Source organism: Stomoxys calcitrans, chromosome 4 (genome assembly GCF_963082655.1).
Source record: "Stomoxys calcitrans chromosome 4, idStoCalc2.1, whole genome shotgun sequence".
NCBI lineage: Eukaryota > Metazoa > Arthropoda > Insecta > Diptera > Muscidae > Stomoxys > Stomoxys calcitrans.
In genome coordinates, this window is record NC_081555.1 from 43,946,854 (window position 1) to 43,974,197 (window position 27,344).

At 39.9% G+C, this 27,344-nt stretch overlaps 1 protein-coding gene across 2 annotated transcripts in view; it reads right to left on the bottom strand.

Moving 5' to 3' along the window:
* LOC106080765 (cytokine receptor) overlaps nt 1–27,344 on the bottom strand; it is a 69,167-nt gene that overhangs the window by 34,707 nt on the left and 7,116 nt on the right. For both annotated transcript variants that reach the window (XM_013242293.2, XM_013242295.2), the window contains exons 2-5: nt 12,977–13,056; nt 12,398–12,552; nt 12,034–12,145; nt 11,715–11,845 (exon numbers count right to left, since the gene is read on the bottom strand). In XM_013242293.2, the coding sequence (XP_013097747.2) occupies nt 11,715–11,845; nt 12,034–12,145; nt 12,398–12,552; nt 12,977–13,056 (478 nt within the window). The remainder of the gene's footprint in view (nt 1–11,714; nt 11,846–12,033; nt 12,146–12,397; nt 12,553–12,976; nt 13,057–27,344) is intronic.

The window sequence follows — 27,344 nt, forward strand, 5'->3', positions numbered from 1 at the left end:
ATGATCTTGACCAGCCCCCATTAAGATATAACTACGATGTAGTAGTTGGAGGCCACCGTAGCGCAGAGGTTAGCATGTCCGTCTATGACGCTGAACGCCTGGGTTCGAATACTGGCGAGACCATTAGAAACAAGTTCGTCCGGGCCGAATCGTATATATGTATACCCTCCAACATGGATAGCATTTGTCGAGTTCTTTTCCCGGCATCTATTCTTAGGCAAAAAAGGATATAAGAAAAGATTTGCTCTGCTATTAGAGCGATATAAAGATATGGTCCGGTTTGGACCACAATTAAATTATTTGTTGGAGACCTGTGTAAAATGTCAGCCAATTCGAAAAAGAATTGCGCCCTTTGGAGGCTCAAGAAGTAAAATAGAGAGATCGATTTATATGGGAGCTGTATCGGGCTATAGACCGACTCAGACCATAATAAACACGTATGTTGATGGTCATGAGAGGATCCGTCGTACAAAATTTCAGGCAAATCGAAAAATAATTGCGATCTCTAGAGGCTCAAGAAGTCAAGATCCCAGACCGGTTTATATGGCAGCTATATCAGGTTATGAACCAATTTGAACCATACTTGGCACAGTTGTTGGATATCATAACAAAATACTACGTACAAAAATTCATTCCAATCGGATAATAATTCCGCCCTCTAGAGGGTCAAGAAGTCAAGATCCCAGACCGGTTTATATGGCAGCTATATCAGGTTATGAACCGATTTGAACCATACTTGGCACAGTTGTTGGATATCATAACAAAATACTAAGTGCAAAAATTCATTCCAATCGGATAAGAATTCCGCCCTCTAGAGGCTCAAGAAGTCAAGACCCAAGATCGATTTGTATGACAGCTATATCAGGTTATGGACCGATCTGAATCATACTTGGCACAGTTGTTGGATATCATAACTAAACACGTCATGTACAATTTCTTTCCAATCGGATAAGAATTGCGCATTCTAGAGGCTCAAGAAGTCAAGACCCAAGATCGGTTTATATGGCAGCTTTATCAAAACATGGACCCATATGTGCCATTTTCAATACCAACCGACCTACACTAATAAGAAGTATTTGTGAAAAAAAATCAAGCGGCTAGCTTTACTCCTTCGGAAGTTAGCTTGCTTTCGACAGACAGATGGACGGACGGACATGGCTAGATCGACATAAAATGTCACGACGATCAAGAATGGGTTCTCAGACGAATATTTCGAGTAGTTACAAACAGAATGACGAAATTAGTATACCCCCCATCCTATGGTGGAGGGTATACAAATTTTCAGCGGTTGCTTTCCCCTCCTAATGCTGGCAACATTTGTGAGCTACTATGCCATGTGAAACTTCTCTCCAAAGAGCTGTCGCACTGTGGCACGCCGTTTGGACTCGGCTACAAAAAGGAGGACCTTATCATTGAGCTTAAACTTAAATCGGACTGCACTCATTGATAGGTGAGAAGTTTGGCCCTGTTCCTTAGTGGCATGTTCATGTGCAAAATTTGCATTTGTAGTAGTGGAGTTATAAAAAAAATAGGATGATTACTATATCCTTGTTTTATTTGGTCCAGATTTGGTTATAGGTGCCATATAGAACGATCTCTCGATTTAAAATCTTGGCTCTATAAAAAGTGCATTTATAATACGATTTCGTTGAAATTTAACGCAGTGAATTATGTTAGGCTTTTCGATGAATCAATAATAATTATACTTATGGGACACTTAACCAATTCTCTAACTATTTATGTTATTCTTGAGAAATTTTATATTAATTGTGTGTATGGTCGGCCTAAACCGTGTGTATGGTCCAACGACTTGGCTGATTAATGAGCAAATAAATGAAAATGAAAAGACGCATACATTGAACATTGATTTTTTGAATGTTGACCAATGGCAGTGACCATATGTCCGACTTTACCCCTGCCCCAAAATCCACTGCAACAATTTTCACTTTAAGGACCAATGAGTTGAATATGAAATTCGCAATAACAAAAATATGAAAACATACAATTCCAACAAACAATTACCCAAAAATCCTTGTGCTCACTTGGTGGTTGGTGGTCTTTTCTATTATAGCAAGCTTACCGATGTAATATTGAAAAAGTCAAAGTATCCAATGGGGGGCACCTAAGGAAGATAAAAGGAACCATAATAACAACCTTAAAGACAAATGGTCGCTCGCCCTTAAACTACACCCTATTAAAACTCATATAAGGTAGCCTGGTAGCCTCAGAAGCCTCTCTCTCTCTCTCTCCCTCAGCTCCGATCTGAAATCTTAAGGACACTCTGCAGTTATCTAAGTAACCGGAATATGATAAGTGTCCCTAGGCAACAAAAAACCACATTTATTAATTCTTCTCGAGTTCAGAAGGGCCTACCAAACTAAAACCCCTCCCATACCTGAGTGTACATTTTTATTTCATAGTAGATGTAAAAATTGTGTTACAACTGTAAAGCTAAAGCTAAGAATGTTGATGGGTATTGTACAATCAGTGTGACCATATTAAGCCTCTACATGCTAATTAATTACAAGCTTAACGTCAAGCTGAATGAAGTGTTTTTCTAAGATGTGACCTGTTTTTTTATACCCACCACCGTAGGATAGGGGGTATATTCCACAAGTCATTCCGTTTGCAACACATTTCCGACCCTACAAAGTATATATATTAGGTTGCCCAAAAAGTAATTGATTTTTCATATAGTCGGCGTTGACAAATTTTTTCACAACTTGTGACCCTGTAATTGCATTCTTTCTTCTGTCAGTTATCAGCTGTTACTTTTAGCTTGCTTTAGAAAAAAAGTGTAAAAAAAGTATATTTGATAAAAGTTCATTCTAAGATTTATTAAAAATGCATTTACTTTCTTTTAAAAAATCCGCAATTACTTTTTGGGCAACCCAATATTTCGGATCGTCATCCGTCTGTCCGTCCGTCTGTTGTAATGACTCTAGAGCCTTCAAAATTTGAGATATTGAGCTGAAATTTGGCACAGATACGTCTTTTTGATGCACGCTGCTTAAGTTCTTGAACGGACCAAATCGGACCACAATTGGATAAAGCTGCAAAATATAGATCGATTTCCCGATAAGGGGTCTGAAGCCCATAAAAGCTTTATTTTCGAACCGATTTTGCTGAAATTTGAAACAGTGAGTTATTTAAATCCTTCCGACATCCGACCTATATATGGTTCAGATCGGACTATATTTAGATATAGCTACCATATAGATCGATCTCCCGATAAAGGGTCTGAAGCCCATAAAAGCTTTATTTTCGAACCGATTTCGCTGAAATTTGAAACAGTGAGTTGTTTTGACCCTCCCGATATCCGAGCTTAATATGGTTGAGGTCGGACTATATTTAGATATAGCTGCCACATAGACCGATCTGCCGATAAAGACTCTGAAGCCCATAAAAGCTTTACCTATTACCCGATTTCGCTAAAACTTGAAACAGCGAGTTGTTTTGACCCTCCCGATATCCGAGCTTAATATGGTTGAGGTTGCAATATATTTAGATATAGCTGCCCTACAGGCCGATCTCCTGATAAAGAGTATGAAGCCCCATAAAAGCTTTATTTTTTATCCGATTTCGCTGAAATTTGAAACAGTAAAGAATTTTTAGGCCACCCGCCAACTGACCCTGAAATATGGTAAAGATCGGATTGTATTTAGATATAGCTGTTATATAGATCGATATGCCGATTAAGGATCTGAAACCCATAAAAGCTTTGCCCGTGCCGAATTTGGTTGCATAAGTTATCCAATTTTCACCGGCTTGTGACGGAGAGAGTGGGTTTACATATATACCCTAGGTGGTGGGTATCCAAAGTTCGGCCCAGCCGAACTTAATGCCTTTTTACTTGTCAATTATTCGTTTAGGGTTTAAAACAACGTAATTAATTGTTCATAGAAATGCCATTAAAACGTGCCTATTGTAAATGATACAACACTTTTCACTTAGAATGGACTTTCAATTGGCATGACCTGCTATGGATATTTCTGTTTATCTGCAGCGAACTTTTATCCAGCCACATTTTTTCTTGGTATTCTGTCATGTACAAATCAAATCTAGGAAATGAAAAGTGCATGCGATATCAATAACTAAGAAATTGGGAATTTAAATAGAATCATAATTTCAAGAGAATAAACGCCGCCGCTATTCACGTTTCGATTATATTCGTAGAAATGTAAGCAGCAATTATCAATACGTATAGTGGGGCACAATCGATGTCGTACTTCACAAGGTTCTTACACATACTGTACATGTACAGTGCGACTATGGATGGCAAACAAAATAAAAAAATATACAATGAGGGGTGCAGTGAGTGGGTATTATCTATATGAAAACAAACTTGCTAAACTTATTCGCCATATGGATTGATAAAGGAATGTGTGTAAATAGTTGATTAGAATTGCGAAAGGACAAGAGTGGTTAGTTCCCAATACATATTGTAATAGAATGCAGCGATAAAAAAAAAACACACACACACACAGGATGTGTTATTAGAAGTGTGCGAGCATAACATAACATATCCACAACTGAAATGCAAAAGAGCTTATCTAGACTTTACAAGAAAGGCAAAACTATTTTAGAGGCTCACAAATACCCTGGCGGCAATCCCATGGCAGTCGGTTATACGCACCAGATTGACCCCATGGAGTCCTTCATCGCCACGAGCTGTCGCCCATGTGTACAACACACTGCTACAACAAGAACAAAAGATATCATAGACATGTAAAAATGATATTTGATTTATGAAGACCACCGTAGCGCAGAGTTTAGCTTGTCCTCTCCGCCACTGACGCTGAACGCCTGGGTTCGAATCCTGGTGAGAACATCAGAAAAAAAATTCAGCGGAGATTATCCCCTCTCCTAGGTTTAGGTTAGGTTAGGTAAGAGTGGCAGTCCTTTACAGACACACTTAGATAATTTTTTAAGTCCATTGTGATACCACATTAGCGACAGACCAAAGCTACTGGCGTTAAAATCAAACCAACGACCCCTGCACTGATAATCCAAGCACGCTACCAACTCGGCTACCGGGGCGTCCATCCCCCGTCCTAATGCTGGCGACATTAGTGAGATACTATGCCATTTATAAATTTCTCCGCAAAGAGGTGTCGCCACCGTAGCGCAGAGGTTAGCATGTCCGCTGAACACCTGGGTTCGAATCCTGGTGAAAATATCAGAAAAAAAAATTTCAGCAGAGATTATCCCCTCTCCTAGGTTTAGGTTAGGTTAGGTAAGAGTGGCAGTCCTTTACAGACTCACTTAGACAATTTTTTAAGTCCATTGTGATACCACAGTAGCGACAGACCAAAGCTACTGGCGTTAAAATCGAACCAACGACCCCTGCACTGATAATCCAAGCACGCTACCAACTCGGCTACCGGGGCGCCCATGCTGGCGACATTAGTGAGATACTATGCCATTTAAAAATTTCTCCGCAAAGAGGTGTCGCCACCGTAGCGCAGAGGTTTGCTTGTCCGCCACTGACGCTGAACGCCTGGGTTTGAATCCTAGTGAGAACATCAGAAAAAAAATATTTCAGCGGAGATTATCCCCCCTCCTAGGTTTAGGTTAGGTTAGGTAAGAGTGGCAGTCCTTTACAGACTCACTTAGACAATTTTTTAAGTCCATTGTGATACCTCAGTAGCGACAGACCAACGCTACTGGCGTTAAAATCGAACCAACGACCCCTGCACTGATAATCCAAGCACGCTACCAACTCGGCTACCGGGGCGCCCATGCTGGCGACATTAGTGAGATACTATGCCATTTAAAAATTTCTCCGCAAAGAGGTGTCGCCACCGTAGCGCAGAGGTTAGCTTGTCCGCCACTGACGCTGAACGCCTGGGTTTGAATCCTAGTGAGAACATCAGAAAAAAAAATTCAGCGGAGATTATCCCCCCTCCTAGGTTTAGGTTAGGTTAGGTAAGAGTGGCAGTCCTTTACAGACTCACTTAGACAATTTTTTAAGTCCATTGTAATACCACAGTAGCGACAGACCAACGCTACTGGCGTTAAAATCGAACCAACGACCCCTGCACTGGTAATACAAGCACACTACCAACTCGGCTACCGGGGCGCCCATCTACCCTCCTAATACTGGCGCCATTGTGAGATACTATGCCATTTAGAAATTTCTTTCCAAATAGGTGTCACAATGCTGCACTCCGTTCGGACTCGGCTCTAAAAAGGAGACTCCTTATCATTAAGCTTAAACTTGAACAGGACAGTGCTCACTGATATGTAAGAAGTTTGCCCCTTTTCATTTATCAAGAGGGATGTCGAAGGGCCTAACGCAACACACTTTCCCAAATTTCGGCGAAAGCAGCCAATAAAGGCGCCTTTTATGGCCCAAAACCTTAAATCGAGAGATCGGTCTATAAGGCAGCTATATCCAAATCTGGACAGATCTGTGCCATATTCCAGGAAGATGTCGAAAGGCCTAACTTAACTCATTGTCCCAAATTTCGGCGACATCGGATAATAAATGAAAGGCCTAACAAAGTTCACTGTCCAAAATTACGGCGAAATCGCATAATAAATGCGGCTTTTATGGGCCCGAGACCTTAAATCGAGAGATCGGTCTATATGGCAGCTATATTCAAATCTGGACCGATCTGGGCCAAATTAAAGAAGGATGTCGAAGGCCCTAACACAACTCACTGTCCCAAATTTCAGCGAAATTGGACCTTAATGCGTCTTTTATGGGCCTAAGACCCTAAATCGGCGGATCGGCCCATATGGGGGCTATATCAAGATATAGGCCGATACAGCCCATCGTCGAACTTAACCTGCTTATGCACACAAAAAGAATCTGTGCAAAGTTTCAGTTCAATATCCCTTGACTGTAGCGTGACCGTTCAACAGACGAACGGTCAGACGAACAGACGGACGGACATGACTAGATAATCTTCGATTTCTACGACGATCAAGAATATATATACTTTATAGGGTCGGAAATCGATATTTCGATGTGTTGCAAACGGAAGGACAAAATGAATATACCCTCATTCTTCGGTGGTGGGTATAATAAAGCTTTTATGACAGCTATATCTAAATATGTCCGATCTGAACCATGTTGGGGTATAATGTCGGGAGGCTTAAAATAACTCACTGTTTCAAATTTCAACGTAATCGGGTAATAACTGCAGTTTTTATGGGTTCCAGACACTTAAACGACAGATCGGTCTATATAACAGCTATATCCAAATATAATTCGATCTGAACTATATTAGAGGCGGATGTTAGGAGGCTTAAAACAACTCACCGTTTCAGATTTCAGTGAAATCGGATAAATAAAAACTTTTATGGGCTTCAGACCCCTTATCGGCAGATCGGTCTATATGACAGCTATATCTAAATATAATCCGATCTGAGCCTTATTTGGGTCAGATATTGGGAAGCCTGAAACTACTACTAAGACTACTCACTGTTTCAAATTTCAGTGAAATCGGATAAAAAATAAAGCATTTATGGGCATTAGACCCTTTACCGGCAGATCGGTCTATATAGCAGTCCGATTTGGCCCGTTAAGTTAAGTTCTTACCAGCGTGCAACAAAAAGACGTATCTGTGCCAAATTTCAGCTCAATATCTCAATTTTGGGCCCATGAAAGTCGCATTTAAATATCCGATTTTGCCAAAATTTCGGACCATGAGTTGTGTTAGGCCCTTCAAAATCTTCTTCAATTTGGCTTAGATCGGTCCAGATTAAGATAAAGCTGTCATATGGATCGATCTCTCGATTTAAGGTTTTGGGCCCACAAAAGACGCATTTGAAGGCTTCAAGGGCCGTACGTTGGTATGTTGTACTTGCACCTAATTTATTGCGAAAACGCCTCTATGATACAAATAACCACATTAAACACGCTCGACAACCCTGTCTATTAGATGTACTTTTCCCAATGCATGTGTTTTTATAGCATGGGGGTATAATAATCTAGTCATTCCGCCTGTAACACCTCGAAATATTCGTCGAAGACCCCATAAAGTAAATATATATATATATATATATATATATATATATATATATATATATATATATATATATATATATATATATATATATATATATATATATATATATATATATATATATATATATATATATATATATATATATATATATATATATATATATATATATATATATATATATTTATATATATATATATATTCGTTATCGTCGCGACACTCTGAGTCGATCTAGCCATGTCCGTCCGTCTGTCTAAATCACGATAGCGGTCGAACACGTAAAGCTATTCACTGGACACATTTTGCACAGATACTTAATATTGATGTAAGTCGTTGGGGATTACAAATCGGTCGGCATATCGGCTCAGATTCAGATATAGCCCCCAGATAAACCGATCTTCCGATTTGACTTCTTGAGCCCCTGAAAGCCGCTTTTTTTGTTCGATTCGGCTGAAATTTTGCATGCGGTGTTTTGTTAAGACTTTCAACAATTCTTCCTTTCAACAATATATATATATATATATATATATATATATATATATATATATATATATATATATATTATATATATATATATATATATATATATATATATATATATATATATATATATATATATATATATATATATATATATATATATATATATATATATATATATATATATATATATATATATATATATATATATATATATATATATATATATATATATATATATATATATATATATATATATATATATATATATATATATATATATATATATATATATATTTATATATATATATATATATATATATATATATATATATATATATATATATATATATATATATATATATATATATATATATATATATATTTATATATATATATATATTCGTTATCGTCGCGACACTCTGAGTCGATCTAGCCATGTCCGTCCGTCTGTCTAAATCACGATAGCGGTCGAACACGTAAAGCTATTCACTGGACACATTTTGCACAGATACTTAATATTGATGTAAGTCGTTGGGGATTACAAATCGGTCGGCATATCGGCTCAGATTCAGATATAGCCCCCAGATAAACCGATCTTCCGATTTGACTTCTTGAGCCCCTGAAAGCCGCTTTTTTTGTTCGATTCGGCTGAAATTTTGCATGCGGTGTTTTGTTAAGACTTTCAACAATTCTTCCTTGCACGGTTCAAATCGGTCTATAACCTAATAGAGCCCCCATATAAACCGATCCCCCGATTTGACTTCATGAGCCCTTACAAGCCGCAATTTATGTCCGATTTGTCTGAAAAATTGCGGTGTTTTGTTATGAATTCCAACAACATCGGTCTATTATCTGGTAGAGCTCCCATATAAACCGATCTCCTAATTTGACTTCTTGAGCCCCTGGAAGCCGCAATATTAGTCCGATTTGGCTGCAATTTTGCATGTGGTATTCTGTTATGATTTTTAACAACTGTGCCAAAATCTATAGTCCATAACCCGATATAGCTGCCATGTATAGCGGGCCCTCGATCATCCTTGTTCGGTTTCTAGAAGCTTTCATTTTGTTGATTTGACATAAGTTTGGTATGTAGAAAAAAATTTTGCCCTAAAACTAAATTTATTTTGTATACATTTATTGCTTGTTTCTTTTTATAGCATCCACCATAGGATGGGTGATATACTAATTTCGTCATTCTGTTTGTAACTACTCGAAATATTCGTCTGAGACCCCATAAAGTATATATATTCTTGATCGTCGCGACATTTTATGTCGATCTACCCATGTCCGTCCATCTGTCTGTTCGTCAGTCCGTCCATCCGTCTGTCTGTCGAAAACACGCTAACTTCCGAAGGAGTAAAGCTAGCCGCTTGAAATTTTGCACAAATACTTCTTATTAGTGTAGGTCGGTTGGTAATTGTGAAAGGGCCATATCGGTCCATGTTTTGATATAGCTGCCATATAAACCGATCTTGGGTCTTGACTTCTTGAGCCTCTAGAGGGCGCAATTCTTATCCGATTGAAATAAAAGTTTGCACGACGTGTTTTGTTATGATATCCAATAACTGTGCCAAGTATGGTTCAAATCGGTCGATAACCTGATATAGCTGCCATATAAACCGATCTTGGGTCTTGACTTCTTGAGCCTCTAGAGTGCGCAATTCTCATCCGATTGGAATGAAATTTTGCACGACGTGTTTTGTTATGATATCCAACAACTGTGCCAAGTATGGTTCAAATCGGTGTATAACCTGATATAGCTGGCATATAAACCGATCTTGGGTCTTGACTTCTTGAGCCTCTAGAGGGCGCAATTCTTATCCGATTGAAATAAAAGTTTGCACGACGTGTTTTGTTATGATATCCAATAACTGTGGCAAGTATGGTTCAAATCGGTCGATAACCTGATATAGCTGCCATATAAACCGATCTTGGGTCTTGACTTCTTGAGCCTCTAAAGTGCGCAATTCTTATCCAATTGGAATGAAATTTTGCACGACGTGTTTTGTTATAATATACAACGACTGTGCCAAGTTTGGTTCAAATCGGTCTATAACCTGATATAGCTGCCATACAAACCGATCTGGGGTCTTGACTTCTTGAGCTTCTAGAGGGCACAATTCCTATCCGATTTGACTGAAATTTTGTACGTAGTATTTTGTTATGATATTTAACAACTGTGCCAAGTATAGTTCAAATCGGTCTATAATCTAATACAGCTGCCTTATAAACCGATCTGGGGTCTTGACTTCTTGAGCCACTAGAGGGCTCATTTATTATCCAATTTAGCTGAAATTTTGCGTGAGGTGTTTTATTATGACTTCCAACAACTGTGCTAAGTATGGTTCAAATCGATTTATAACCTAATACAGCTGCCTTATAAACCGATCTGGGATCTTGACTTGTTGAGCCTCTAAAGTGCGCATTTTGTACAAAGGCTTCTCCCATGACCTTCAACATACGTATCGAATATGGTCTGAATCGGTTTAAAGCCTAATACAGCTCCCCTATAAACCGATCTCCCTATTTTACGTCTTCAGTCCCTAAAGGGCGTGTAATTCTTACTAGATTTGGTTGAAATTTCAAACAACTACTTCTACTATGGTTCACAATAATCACATCAATTATAGCCCGAAATAACTTGATATTGTTACAATAGCATAGCAATTGTTTGCTTTTATCCTTTGTTTGCCTAAAATGAGATACCGGAAAGAGAGCTCGACAAATGCGATCATGGTGGAGGGTATATAAGATTCGGCCCGGCCGAACTTAGCACGCTTTTACTTGTTCTTAATTGCACTCAATATCAGTGTTTTGTAAAAGTATGCCCTTCAAAACGGAAATGAAAATTCTTATTACAAATTTGCCCTTTGGCAACGCAACTAAAGTTGGTTTGCTTTCCATTATCGAAAATTCTTTGTTTTTCAAGGAATCCAACTTCACTGTAAAATCTCACAACAATACATTATTAGTCGTTATTAGTTTTTTTTTTAATAAACCTGTATTAAGAAAATATGCCAATGTTTTAGTAGTTAGTGCCAATCTTTATTGCTACTATAAAAATTATAATCTTATACTCTTTTGCATTCCAGGTGTTGATTAAAGGCTATCTCATTAATACAATAAAATGCAAAAAAAAAGAAAAGAAAACAAACTACTATTCCATACTTAAACTAAAACTACTGCCACAAAAATACTCGATGGACATTGTAATAATAAGCCCTTGGACCCAACAACAACATTAAACAAACTTACCTCCGTCTGGGGCATATAGTAAAGATTGTATTTAGTGGGTATCAAATTATGTGGCATTGTAAAATTGCACACCATATATGTGTAATCATGTCCTCGACATTTGAAGTCCGTAACGTTTTGGGGTGCAGTACCTTAATGCGTAAAACAAGAAAGTAAACAAATTGTTTGCAGGATTGGGGGGACGGCAGTTGCCACGTAATTGTATGTATAATGAATGTAAATGGTCGGCATTGTTAATAATGTAACGATGACACAATTTCGCAAATGCGGGTAAGCAAACACACACAAAAAAAACAGAAGGAAACGGAAGGAAACTTACCAACTATCACGTGGGTGATGCCTATAGCCATGTCATCACTCTTGCATATATAATTGCGCTGCTGTTCTTTGGCGTTTCGCAGATGAAACACAATCGCGGTTTCATTTAGAATCTGCAAAAAATATGCATACAAAAATCATGCAGGAAGTTCAATGAAATGGATTTTCAGCACACAATTCGATCTTACAGACAGTCAATAGGAATTCGCTTCCACTGATAACTTAATTCCTACCGACTGAAGTGTACATTCCCAACTTTGATATTTTATCGTTAATTGATATTTGCCCTTTTACTCTCTTATCGAATAGTGTGTCAATAAAATAAAAATAGACAAATAATAGTAAAAAAGATATCAACAACTCACCTCTGTATGAAGCGATGGTACTCTCTTGCCCGTATCCTCTTCGACGAAATACAATGAAGAGCTGTCGGTATAGTTGGGAAATTTGGTCGGATTTATGCGGCATGTTATGTTCGCATTACTATTGATTTTCATCTCAACTCTCAGCGGATGCGTTTCTAATAAAAAAGGAATGTGTTCAGATAAAAAAAAAAAAATTATATATTTAGTATGCAAATGTTCCAAATGGCAAACAACCGAATTAGCCCAAGAGACAAACAAGCAAATGTTTAAATATGGCTGAATTGTACAAACAGTACGCGTTTGTTTTGGGCTTGTGATTGGGAGGAATGTTTAAATTCTGTTTGGTTGTTTTGTGTACGACACGTATAACAACATCGTGCAAGTAAACACAGAATCTAGCATTTCGTTCACAGACCCGTCATATCTTCACATCTCAACAGAGGTGTGAACGAGAAGTGTAAACACAAAATGGCAAATGCCAAAATTTTTGCTCGAACAAATTTGGTTTTTCACCAGGCCATTCAGTTTATGGCACATTTGCATAAACAATTGCTATACATTCCCAAGTACTATACTCACCGCCAGGTGAATTGTCCATGGCTTGGATGCTCTGCACTGAAAGGAATACAACAAACAGTAATTGCATCCAAAATGATGAACTGAAAATGGAAAAAATCAGGAAATGGATTAATAAAATTAATCTAAGGCAATAAAAAACTAGTAAAAAGGTATTAAGTTCGGCCGGGCCGAAATTTGGATACCCACCACCTTGGAGCACATTTGTTGAGTTCTTTTTCCGGCATCTCTTCTTAGGCAAAAATGATATAAGAAAAGATTTGCTCTGATATTAGAGCGATCGATATCAAGATATGATCCGGTTTAGACCACAATTAAATTATATGTTGGAGACCTGTGTAAAATGTCAGCCAATTCGAATAAGAATTGCGCCCTTTGGGGGCTCAAAAAGTTAAATAGAGAGATCGATTTATATGGGAGCTGTATCGGGCTATAGACCGATTCAAACCATAATAAACACGTATGATGATGGTCATGAGAGGATCTGTCGTACAAAATTTCAGGCAAATCGGATAAGAATTGCACTCTCTAGAGGCCCAAGATCGGTTTATATGGCAGCAACATCAGGTTATGAACCGATTTAAACCATACTTGGCACAGTTGTGTGATATCATAACAAAACACGTGGTGCAAAATGTCATTCTAATCGGATAAGAATTGCGCACTCTAGATGCTCAAGAAGTCAAGCCCCCAGATCTGTTTATATGACAGCTATATCAGGTTATGTACCGATTTGAACCACACTTGGCACAGTTATTGAATATCATAACAAAACACGTCGTGCAAAATTTTATTTCAATCGTATAAGAATTACGCACTCTAGAGGCTCAAGAAGTCAAGACCCAAGATCGGTTTATATGGCAGCTATATCAGGCTATGGACCGATGTGAACCACATTTGACGCAGTTATTGGACAAAACACGTCGTGCAAAATTTTATTCCAATCGTATAAGAATTGGGCACTCTAGAGGCTCAAGAAGTCAAGACCCAAGATCGGTTTATATGACAGCTATATCAGGTTATGGACCGATGTGAACCATACTTTGCACAGTTGTTGGATATCATAACAAAACACGTCGTGCAAAATTTCATCCCAATCGGATAAGAATTGGGCACTCTAGAGGCCCAAGAAGTCAAGACCCAAGATCGGTTAATATGGCAGAAACATCAGGTTATGGACCGAATTGAACCATACTTGGCACAGTTATTGGATATCATAGCAAAACACGTCGTGCAAAATTTCATTCCAATCGGATAAGAATTGCGCACTCTAGAGGCTCAAGAAGTCAAGACCCAAGATCGGTTTATATGGCAGCTATATCAGGCTATGGACCGATGTGAACCACATTTGACGCAGTTGTTGGATATCATAACAAAACACGTCGTGTACAATTTCATCCCAATCGGATAAGAATTGCGCACTCTAGAGGCCTAAGAAGTCAAGACCCCAGATCGGTTTATATGGCAGCTATATCAGTATATGGACCGATGTGAACAATACTTGGCACAGTTGTTGGATATCATAGCAAAACACGTCGTGCAAAATTTCATTCCAATCGGATAAGAATTTCGCACTCTAGAGGCTCAAGAAGTCAAGACCCAAGATCGGTTTATATGACAGCTATATCAGGTTATGGACCGATGTGAAACATACTTTGTACAGTTGTTGGATATCATAACGAAACACGTCGTGCAAAATTTCATCCCAATCGGATAAGAATTGCGCACTCTAGAGGCTCAAGATGTCAAAACCCAAGATCGGTTAATATGACAGCTATATCAGATTATGGACCGAATTGAGCTATACTTGACACAGTTATTGGATATCATAGCAAAACACGTATTGCAAAATTTCATTCCAATCGGATAAGAATTGCGCACTCTAGAGGCTCAAGAAGTCAAGACCCAAGATCGGTTTATATGGCAGCTATATCAGTTTATGGACCGATGTGAACCATACTTGGCACAGTTGTTGGATATTATAGCAAAACACGTCGTGCAAAATTTCATTCCAATCGGATAAGAATTTCGCACTCTAGAGGCTCAAGAAGTCAAGACCCAAGATCGGTTTATATGACAGCTATATCAGGTTATGGACCGATGTGAACCATACTTTGCACAGTTGTTGGATATCATAACAAAACACGTCGTGCAAAATTTCATCCCAATCGGATAAGAATTGCGCACTCTAGAGACAGACTGACGGACGGACGGACGGACTAGATCGACATAAAATGTCGCGACGATCAAGAATATATATACTTTATGGGGTCTCAGACGAATATTTCGAGTAGTTACAAATAGAATGACGAAATTAGTATAACCCCCATTCTATGGTGTAACAAGTAAAAAGCTATTAAGTTCGGCCGAGGCCGAAATTTGGATACCCACCACCTGGGCTATATACTATATATGAAAATAACCTTTCGGCACAATCCGTTGAACACATTGAGTGGTCTAATAAATATAAGTCACTGTTACATTTTGTATTTCAAACTAGCTGACCCGGGCCCGCTCCACTGCGCCTTCTTTTACTTTATATGGAACAAAAGTTTCCTGGGAATATTTATTTTCGATAATTAAAGATCTTTTAGTGAAATACCATGCTAACTTGACTAACAGTTTAACAATATACGTGCCTTTATCTGAACCCCATATGATCTATATTGGTCTACGAATTTATGTTTGGATGTAAGGTGTACTCCATTCTCAAAGTACTACATTTCAGCCCGATATTCTCATGGTGTCTGATTTAGTGGTGTTTTCTAGGGAGAGGTGGTCCCCCAGATTCTTGGCCCTGAAATAATCTCAGCATCGTGCTCTTCTCTCAAATACCATTTATTTAAACCCCATATTGCAATTGGCTTTGAGGGGGAGTTTACAGGATGAGGCGTCCCCCAAATACATGGCCCCAAAATAGGTTATCAAATTCGTTTCTAATCTCAAATACCTTCCTTGGTCGGTAAATATGCCCAATTTAGGGAATTGGGGTGGTCCCCCAAACACTTAGTTCTGAAAATATATCAGCAACGTGCTCTATTCTCATATATTTATATATGATTTATTTGAACCCCATATTGCCATTGCCCTAAAAATTGGATATCAAATTCGTTTTCTAATCTCATTTAAACTTCTTATTGCAAATGTCAGCAAATATGTCAGTTTTGGGTATTAGCCCTAAAAACTGTGAATATTTAGTTACACTTTCTTTAAGACCCAAATTGTCTTGGGGGTTGTTATGGTGGTGGGACGTCCGCTGGACAGTTGGCCACTAATGTTGATATCGGATACGTTGTCTACTCCCACATACCTTTAATTTGAACCCCATATTTCCAAGTCGGCAAACATGACCGACTTGGGGGGTGTTTTGGGGAATGGGCGGCCACTCAGTGAGTTGGCCTTGAAAATGTATATCGGATTCGTGTTCCACTTTAAAAACCCTCTTATTTGAGCCTCATATTGCAATAGTCAGAAATTACTTACTATTTGGGTGGTGTTGTGGGGATGGCGTGGCCCCATAGACACTTTTTCCGAATATTGATATCAAATTCGTGCTTTACTCCCAAAGACCTTTCATTTGAGCCCCATATTGCTATGGTCGTAAATTTGTACCCCTTTGGGGCATGTTTTTGGTGAGAGACGGCCCCCCAAACACTTGATCACATATTTAGATATCAGATTCGTATTCTACATTCAAATACCTTTTATTTAAGCCCCATATTCCCAAGGTCAGTAAATAAGTCCAGTTTGGGGGATGTTTAGGGAAAGGGGTGGACCCCAGAAACGTGGTCCCACATTTGGATATCAGAATCGTATTCTACTCGCAAATATCTTTCATTTGAGTCCCATATTGTCATGGAAGGTAAATATGTCCGATTTAGGGGTGTTTTGGGGCTTAGGTGGTCACCCTAGCACTAGGTCCGACAATTGGATATCAGATACGTTTTCTTATCCTAAATACCTTTCATTTGAGTCCCATATTGTCGTGATTGGTCTTAATATATGTTTGGTAGGTTTTAGGGTGGCGCAGCCCCCCTAGGTACCCCATCCGAAATTTGGATACCAAATTTTTATTTTTAGGGTACTATATGAGAGCACACACACAATTTCGCTTAAATCGCACCACCCATCTCCGAGATCTGGCGTTTCTGAAAATTAGGGTAAGGGGGAGGGTCCGCTCCCCCTTCAGATATCAAAAAATGTAGTACCCTATTTTCACCACGGGGTCATTATGCACCATCTAGGAAAATATGAAGAAAATCTGTTCAGCTGATTCTGAGTTTATAAGGAACACACAAACATACAAACAAACACAAATTGATTTTTATATATAAGATTTCAACAAAATCGGGTAATAAACAATACTTTTATGAGCTTCAGACAGACCCCTTATCGGGAGACCGGTCTATATGACAGCTATATCTAAAAACAGTCCGATCTTTACCATATTTGGGTCAGATGGCGGGAGACCTAAAACTACCCACTGTTTCAAATTTCAGCGAAATCGGTTAAAAAGATAAAGATTTTATGGGCTTTAGACCCTTTATTTGGAGATCGGTCTATATGTCTAAATATAGACCCATTTAATCCATATTTAGGTCCTATACTGCGAGGCCTAAAACCAGTCAACGTTTCAAATTTCAGCGAAATCGGTTAAAAAAATAAAGCTTTTATGGGATTCAGACCCTTAATCGGGAGATCGGTCTATATGGCAGCTATATCTAAATAAAGTGCGATCTAAGCCATATTTGGGTCCTATACTGCGAGGCCTAAAACTACTTAACGTTTCAAATTTCAGCGAAATCGGTTAAAAAATAAAGCATTTATGGGCATTAGACCCTTAATCGGTAGATCGGTCTATATGCCAGTTACATCTAAATATAGTCCGATATGTACCATATTTAGGTCAAATATCGGGAGTCTTAAATAAAATTTCAAATTTCAGCGGAATCAGGTAATAAAAAAGCTTTTATGGGCTTCAGACCCCTTATCGGCATATCGGTATAAATGGCAGCTATATCTCCACATAGTCCGATCTGAACCATATTTGGATTGGATGTCGGGAAGCCCTCAGCTACTCACTGTTTCAAATTTCAGCGAAATCGGATAAAAAAATTGAAGCATTTATGGCCATTAGACCCTTTATCGGCAGATCGATCTATATAGCAGCTATATCCAAATATGGGCCGATTTGGCCCGTTCAAGAACTTAACCAGCGTACATCAAAAAGACGTATCTGTGCCAAATTTCAGCTCATCTCAATCTCAATGAAGGCTGTAGAGTGATTACAACAGACGGATGGACAGACACACGGACATCGTTAAATCGTCTTGGAACTTGGACGACGATCCGAAATTTATATATGTTGCCGATGTGTTGCAAACGGAATGACTAAATGAATATACCCCCCATCCTACGGTGGTGGGTATAAAAAGTGAGAAAGCAACTGAAAATTTAATCCCAAGGTATATTTAGTCAAAGTCCAAAAAACTACTAATAGCCGGTTGTACGCACCGCATTGACCCGATGGAATCCTTCATCGGCAAGGGCTATGTACGTGTTCGTGGGAGAGGCACCTTCCGGAGTGCCTTCTCCGCAAGCTTCTGGTCTGTGCCGTGATTGAAAAGAGCCTCGGGCCCTGGTTCTGTTCGATTTGCCAGAACCGCCTTCATCATCGATCGGTGTCGGTGAGGTGTAACCGATGCATGAAGTGGGTACATTTCCGATCTTGCTCTGGCCTTACGTCACCACCACTTCTTTGGTGGTTGCTATAAAAAAAAAATATACGGCATTTTTGGTTTGTAGATAGATTTGATAGGTTGTGGTAGGATTTTTCCTAAATTTTGGTAGAAAATAATTTTCTTGAGTAACAACACTGGTTGTGACCTCTTTAAGACAATGTTCACACGAACCTCTCATTAAAAGGGACATTATTTTCACAGCTGAGACCGAAACGCAAACCAGTTGGCGAAACTTCTTCGCAGAGAAGTTTTGCGTGGCGAAATAACCTCACAAAATATCGCTAGAATCAGTTAGAGGATAATCATCGCTGGAAAAATGTTTTCCATGTTCTCTCCATTTTTTTTTTCAACCACACTTCTTTTTCTCTCTATGGAACAGACTGCCCTCCGAGTGAACTTGCTTTTTTTCATGGTGGGCTACCCATTCAACCTAACCCATCTAAAGCTGTACGACGTCGTAGGGAATATGTTAACCTACGATCCACGGCAGCCTGCTCCTCCATTGGTTGTATTTAATATAGGCGATCAGATGTGTCTTTTATATGTCCGAATAGGTTAGGTTGAATGGGTTGGCCAACAAAGGTGAGTTCACTCGGAGACCAAAAAGAAAATGTGAGACCTCGTACTAGAGGTTATACACGAATAAAAGAAAAAGATAGGTTGAATAGGGTTGAAGAACCGTACAGAAGATACGACTCCGCAGAAAGGACAGTCTACGTCTCTGCAGACCCGGACAGGAACACAGCAAGCGCTCTCCTCTTCATCCTCATCGAGGCAACTCCTACAGAAGTCATTGTGTGGTATTCCCATGCGCGCCGTCATGCGGTCTATGACACACTACTGTCCGGTTATGACCCCCGTCAAAGTACTCATCAACATCTTATCGAACGCCAGCAGCTCCCTTGTCGAGTTCTCGGAGTCCGGCAAGCATCTACCGAGTCGCACCTCGCCATGTCAGCGTCACATCGTGGGTCCGGAGCCTATCCAGGGACTCTCAACAATCCGCCACGCATTTCGACTCTAAGGCCTTGAGCGCCGCCATGCTGTCCACTTAAATTTGTAAGTTTCGAGGACTGTAAATCCCTTACCAGAATTGCACTTGCGGTCACTGCAATGGCACAGACCTCTGCCTGAAAGACCGTATACTCGTCCGGCAGTCTCAGAGACATACTGATATAGAGTGCACCAGATTAGAACCCCAATCCAGTCCCTGACTCTATTTTGGAGCCATCTGTGTAGATCGAGGTCTCATCCTCCTCAAGTACACCATTCGACCCTCTCAGGAAAACGAATCGCGAATGGCCTCAGTGCCCAGTCGGCACTGGTGCCAGGTTGTCGGAGAATCGAACTGTGGCCGCAACCATCCTCCTTCAGCATGCCGAGCTCTCTCTGCCTAAGCGCGACCCTGGCGCCGCAGTTCCAAATATAGGCCCCAATGGGCTGCTGTTATCCAGCATCGCCTCCAAGCCTGCCTGCTATGCGGATCTCAGCGCCCCCGGGGATCCCGACGCAGACCAGTCTGTGGACCTTCTCGAACTCCTTAGCACACGTCCTCTTGCCTACGACGTCCCACCACACCAGTGCTCCATAGGCCAGTACTGGTCTCACGATGGTCGTATATATCCAATTAATCATCTTGGGAGTCACACCCCACTTCCTACCAAACATCCTCCTGCAGCAGTAAAAAGCGCACAGGCTTCAGAAGGCTACGGCTTCTTTCCTCGCTGTTCCTCTTCCAGGACAGTTTCGAATCAATGACTATGCCTTCGCTCCTTTGACAGCCGCAGGGTGACCCCGTCCAAGGACGGCAGTCTGAGTATTTTATATCTAAGCATAAAGAGCACCAGCTCCATCTTCCCTGGGTGGGTTGTCAACCCATTTCTGGTAGCCCATCGCAAGAACCTCCTCAGTGCACCTTTCATGATCTCGCTGATCGCCGACAGAAACTTGCCTCGGACCAGCAGCACGACGTCGTCCGCATAAGCGATAATCCTCGTGCCGTCCCTACCGAAATCCATCAGGATTTCGTTAATCACAAGGATGCACAGTATCGGTGAGAACACCCCTCCTTGGGGCGTTCCTCTGATCATCCGCCTTCTGACCACACAATCTCCCAGGTTCGAATTAATAATCCTGCCATAAAGCATATTATTTGTCCATTGGTATATTAAGGGGTGAATCCCCCTGCGGTTCAGTGTGGCGACTATCGCCCCAATCTCCACATTATTGAAAGCCCCCTCAATATCCAAGAAGGCCGCCAAAGTGTAATCCTTCTATCGGAGAGACGTCTCGACCTCCGATACCACCTCGTGAAAGGCCGTCTCCACCGACCTGCCTTTGAGGTATGCGTGTTGTACCCCACTGATGTTCACCGGCGTCAGTCCCCCTCTCACCATCAGGTCAATCAGTCTTTCCAGCGTTTTCAGCAAAAACGAATAACATACCACAAATTTTGGTTACGCAGAATTCTATTTGCACTTGATGATTCAAGGTTCGCTCGTTCGACAATAGCAATGGCAGTAATAAATTGCGAATGTTTTTAAGGTGTGTCCGGCTACTGTGACATTATCATATTAACACATGAGGCATTTTAGTCATAGCTGGACAAAAGCATTGCAGGAATTTATTATTTCAATGGAAGGACTCTACATCAATGCGTATGTGTGTGTGCGTGGGTATGTGAGTAGGGGTTGTCTTTATTGTAATGGTCACAGTTTTGTATCTATGAAAGAAACGCAAACGCATCAAAGCAATTAAATTCAATGCCACATGGGGTGACTTTTTCTCAGGACCATTGTCAAAATTGCTTGAATCTCCCACATTTAAACGGAAGTAAAGCAATTGGTTGATTATGAAGGACAGGCGTGACATGAGCAGGTACATTTTGTAATGCAAGATCTAGGAACACATTTGGTGCAACTAAAATCGATCCAGCGAGGCCTTTTATCCTTGGAGAGATAAAAGGCCATCCATATGTAGAGAAGAAAATTCCAAAAAGATTTACCAAATAACCTTTGCCGTTTTATCATTTGCTCAGCCTAAGATAAGCCCAAAGTGTAAGACCTTTCACAGGCACACACAAATTTCACCATTTCAGTTTTCTACCTCCAAACAGACATGTTTAGGCAATGTGCACAGCATTATAGTGCAATAAGTGCCCTTCCATCTAACCAAAGTCGGTCGCATTGTTGTAGGCTGATGCCGGAGTATGTTTTCATGTGTTTACCATAAACCCTCAGCACTAATTGGTAACCAAACACAAATACTACCTAGAAGCGGGGATAAATAAAAGCTGTTTGCACTGAAATCAGCTGCATAATACTGAAGATTGGAAAATACGTACCGAAAATATTTGCTCTACCTGTAGCGTACATTGGATGGGAGAGAGAAAACTGATTTTTATTAGGGAAACAACAGAAAAAAACAAGTAAAAGCGTTCCGGACCGAATCGTATACACCCTCCACCATGGATCCCATTTGTCGACTTCTTTTACCGGCATCTCTTCTTAGGCGAAAAAAAAAACAAAGATAAAAGAAAAGATTTGCTCTGCTATTGGAGCGATATTAAGATATGGTCCGGTTCGGACCACAATTAAATTTTATGTTGGAGACCTGTGTAAAATTTCAGTCAATTCGAATAAGAATTGCGCCCTTTGGGGGTTCAAAAAGTAAAATAGAGAGATCGATTTATTGGTTGCCCAAAAAGTAATTGCGGATTTTTCATATAGTCGGCGTTGACAAATTTTTTCACAGCTTGTGACTCTGTAATTGCATTCTTTCTTCTGTCAGTTATCAGCTGTTACTTTTAGCATGCTTTAGAAAAAAAGTGTAAAAAAAAGTATATTTGATTAAAGTTTATTCTAAGTTTTATAAAAATTGCATTTACTTTCTTTTAAAAAATCCGCAATTACTTTTTGGGCAACCCAATATATACTTTATGGTGTCTCAGAGGCATATTTCGAAGGGTGTTACAAACAGAATGACGAAATTAGTATACCCCCATGCTATGGTGGAGGGTATAACAATCATCTTATCATTCATTCCAAGCCAGAACACACGGGAAATGAAAGGAATGAAACTCTAACGAAGATGTTATTAAATGCAATTACAATGTCAACGTCAAATGAACGTTGTATTGTATGTTTCGTTTGATGGAAGGTTGAAAATGATAAATAAAAATCTACTTGGTACAATTAACACGATATTGAATTGATTGGGGTAAATACAAATGCGGGTATAGAAGAAATGTTTTTCCACCATACATTTTCCATCAAAACTTCTTGTATGAATTGTGTAGCAAAGACCCAATAATTAAAAATACAAAGATTATGGTTTCAAAAACACTTAGGGCACAATCTAAAATCTCTAAACGAGAATGCATCATGGATAGAATTTCTTCTTCTGAATAATGTGTGATATTTTGTGGGAAGCCATTAAGGGTTTGTTTTTTTAAACCAACCATCCACAAAATATCCTTAACCTCAGTTCTGGGGCCTAATTCTCGCATCCGCAAACGACTTGTAATGATTGAGGTTCGCATTTTTTGGATAATGGCATCCGTGTTATCGATTAATTCCTTTCGAAACTTCGAATAGAAATGTGCGGTAGGTTTAAGTGGCAGTCTGCCATTAGACTCACTTAGACGTTTTCGTCCATTGTGATACAACAGGAAGCGAAAAAAAAGATGCCTTCCAGTTCCTACCATTGAACCATTCAGATCGCTTTAAAAAGCCCAAAAACTTGGGAATGTTTACATCCGCTAAATCATATAGGTTCTCAAAGAAATGAGAACCTAAAGTGGAATTCCTTCAAACTGCTAGTGCGGGACACACACACAGAAGGTGTTCTATAGTCTCTTCCTCCTCGATGTCCCTACAGCTTCTGCAAAAGTCGTTGCTGGCAATCTTCAGTCTGTCAGCATGTTTTCCGATTAGACGTTGACCTGTCATGGTGGACACAATGACTGAGACGTCCGTTCTATGACAGACGAACTCTTCAAGTCTAGATGAGGCCACATAGTTTTGGAATGCTCACAGCCCCCTCTTTGTGACCATCTATCATTCGTTGCCCTTCCGGCCCGGTCCTAAAAACTTAGCTTATATGTCGGTAGAGGTATACCCACAGGTTCCCTGGAGTGTGTAAGGTAATTCCAAGTCTCGCAAGCTCGTCTGCATTAGAATTTCCTGGGATATCTCTGGGGCCCGGCACCCAGAACAGTGGAATTTTGAACTGTTTAGCCATCTCGTTGAGAGATCTGCGACAGTCGAGGGCGGTTTTTGTGTTTAGAAATACATTCTCCAGGGATTTAATGGCTGTCTGAGAAGATATTTATGCCAAACGTCGTAATTACATTATATCTTAGCCATTCCACCACTTCCTAAATTGCAAGGATCTCTGCTTGATACACACTGCAGTAGTCGGGTAACCTCTTCGATATGACCACTTTTAGATCTTAAGAGTACACACCAAAGCCCATCTGGTCGTTTAGTTTGAAACCATCCGTATAGAACTTCTATTACCAGCCATATCGTAGTTCCAATCGGTTCTATCAGGAATAGTGGTACAGTAATTTTTATCAAACAGCAGCTCAGGTAGGGTGTAATCCACACTGCCTGGAATATTGTATCAAGGATGACACAGTGTCCGTAGCCGCCACATGACCAATGAGAAAGCTCTCTTAACCTCACGGCAGTGGTCGCTGCAATTTGGGTAGCCACAATGTCCAGAGGCATAAGATGTAACATTAAATTCAGTGCATCCGATGGTGTCGTTCTCAGTGGGGCTGTGATGCACAAACAAGCCATCCTTTGTATCGGTTTAAGTATTGAACAGTAAGTGGATTTTTGAAGCGCCTTCCACCAGACCACAACACCATATAGCATCAATCCCATGGCAGCCGGTTGTACGTACAGGATTGACCCGATGGAGTCCTTCGTCGGCAAGGGCTGCCGCCTCAGTATACAACTTACTGCTACGACAACAACAACAACCATATGGCATAATAGGTCTGACAACTGCAGTATATACCCAATGCATGACACGCGTTCTAAATCCTCAACTTTTGCCAATGGCTCTCTTGCAGGTGTATAGGGCAATAGTGGCCTTGTTCTTGTCCTTTCCAAAATGCTGGATTTGAAATTCAGTTTCCTGTCCAGCAAAACACCCAGGTATTTTGCGCTTTCTCTAAATGGAACATTCTCTCCACCTATGGAGACAGGTTCCACTGTAGGCAACTTGTATCTGCTGCTAAAAAGAAATACTTCTGTTTTGCACGTACTTATACCCAGACCACTTTCGGTAGCCCACTTTGCTGTTGCACGTATAGCTTCCTGAAGTATATTTCTTAGAGTGCTGGCAAACTTTCCCCTAACCGCAATTGCCACGTCATTTCTTCCAGAGACAATAATGGTTATATGCCAAAACAGAGGAGACAGTACACCTCCTTGAGGAGTTCCTCTGCTAACCCATCTTTTTAGATCCATAGATCCCAGACCTGCCGTAATGTTTCAGTGGATTTGCCTTTACTATATGCATGCTGCTGCCGCGACATGCGATCTCCAGGGATCTTTGCCCTAAGATATGTTTCTATCAACCTCTCAAGAGTCTTAAGCATAAAGGACAACAGACTAATAGGACAGAAATCCTTCGCCTTCGTGTGGTAGGGTTTTCCTGCTTTCGGAATGACAACGACCTTCGTGTCCTCCATTCCACAGGTATATATGACATTCTGATACAAGCAGAGTATATCTCCCTAAGCCGGAGAACCAGTCTATCAGACACAGCTTGTAATACAACCGGTGATACATCATCAGGACCTGGCGACTTAAAGGAGGCGAAACTTCTTATCGCCCAAAGGGGTTTCGGTTCAAACACGCAAACGAAGGTGCCATAGCACTACATGGCCATAGCACTACGTGGCTACAAAATAGAAGAAATGTTGAAAAATTAGATAGGCCATGACTAAACGGATCGTTGAGTCATTTCAATTGAAAAATATTATCACGAATTTTATTACAGTTCTGAGGCCTTATTGTCGCATCCGCAATCGGCTTATAACTATCGATTTTCGCATTTTTTGTTATCGATTAATTTTTATTCGAAACTTCGAATAAAAGTTTCGGAGAATTTACCTATCGTAAATAACAAATTATCGTCTATTTTCAAGAAACTACGCAAAAAATAGGACATCGAAGCATTTATTTCATAAAATAAAACAATAATTATATTGGGTAAATGCATTTTTAATAAAACTTAGAATGAACTTTTATCAAATATACTTTTTTACACTTTTTTTCTAAAGCAAGCTAAAAGTAACAGCTGATAACTGACAGAAGAAAGAATGCAATTACAGAGTCACAAGCTGTGAAAAAATTTGTCAACGCCGACTATATGAAAAATCCGCAATTACTTTTTTGGCAACGCAATAATATACCAGCTGGAAAGGGCCCTCTGCGCTGTGTCTTCTTTTACTTTATATGGAACAAAATTATCCTTTATAATGAAATACCATGACAATTTTTACTCTTTGTAAATTTTACTCTTTAAATATCAGATTCGTACTCTACTCCCAAAAACCTTTATTTGAGCTCCATATTGCGATGGCCAGTAAATAATTGCTGTTTGTTTTGGGGAAGGGGTAGACCCTTAGAAAATTGGTCGCGGAAGTGGCCAATTCATTTGAGCCTCACACTGACCTGGTCGGAAAATATGTCCGATTTAGGTGTGTTTTGGGGAGTGGGTTGGTCCTTCAAATACTTAGCCCTGAAAATAAATCATCATCGTGCTCTACTCTCAAATATCATTTTTTTTATTTCAACCTGATATTGCCATTGGCCTCAAAATTTGATATCAAATTCGTTTTCTAATCTCAAATACCATTCATTTAAAACCCTTATTTGGTGTATGGACCCTAAAAACAATTAATATCGAGGTCCACTGTCTTGAAGACCCAAATTTTCTTGGTGAGCGTATACGCCCTATTTGGGGGTTGCTATGATGGTATGACGTACCCTAGACAGTTGATCCCGAATGTTGATATCAGATTCATGGTCTACTCCCAATTACCTTTCATTTGAGCCCCATTTTTCCATAGTCGGTTTGGGGGGTGTTTTGGGGGATGGAGCGGCCACTCAGTGACTTGGCTTTGAAAATAAATATCAGATTCGTGTTATACTCAAAAAAAAACCTCTTATTTGAGCATCATATTGCAATGGTCAGCAAATACTTCCTATTTGGGTGGTGTTATGGTGATGGGGTGGACCCATAGACACTTTTCCGTAATAATGACATCAGATTTGTGCTTTACTTCCAAAGTACTTTCATTTGAGCCCCATATTGCTATAGTCGTAAATTTGTCCTCTTTGGTGGATTTGCTCGGGGATGGGCGGCCCCCAAACACTTGCCCCTCATCTGGATATCTGATTCGTATTCTACACTCAACTACCTTTTATTTAAGCCCCATATTGCCAGTAAATAAGTCCTGTTTGCGGGCGTCTCGGGGAAGGGGTGGACCCCCAGAAACTTGGTCCCACATTTGGATATCAGATTCGTATTCTATTCGCAAATACCTTTCATTTGAGTCCCATATTGCCATGGTCGGTAAATATGTACGAAATAGGTGTGTTTTGGGG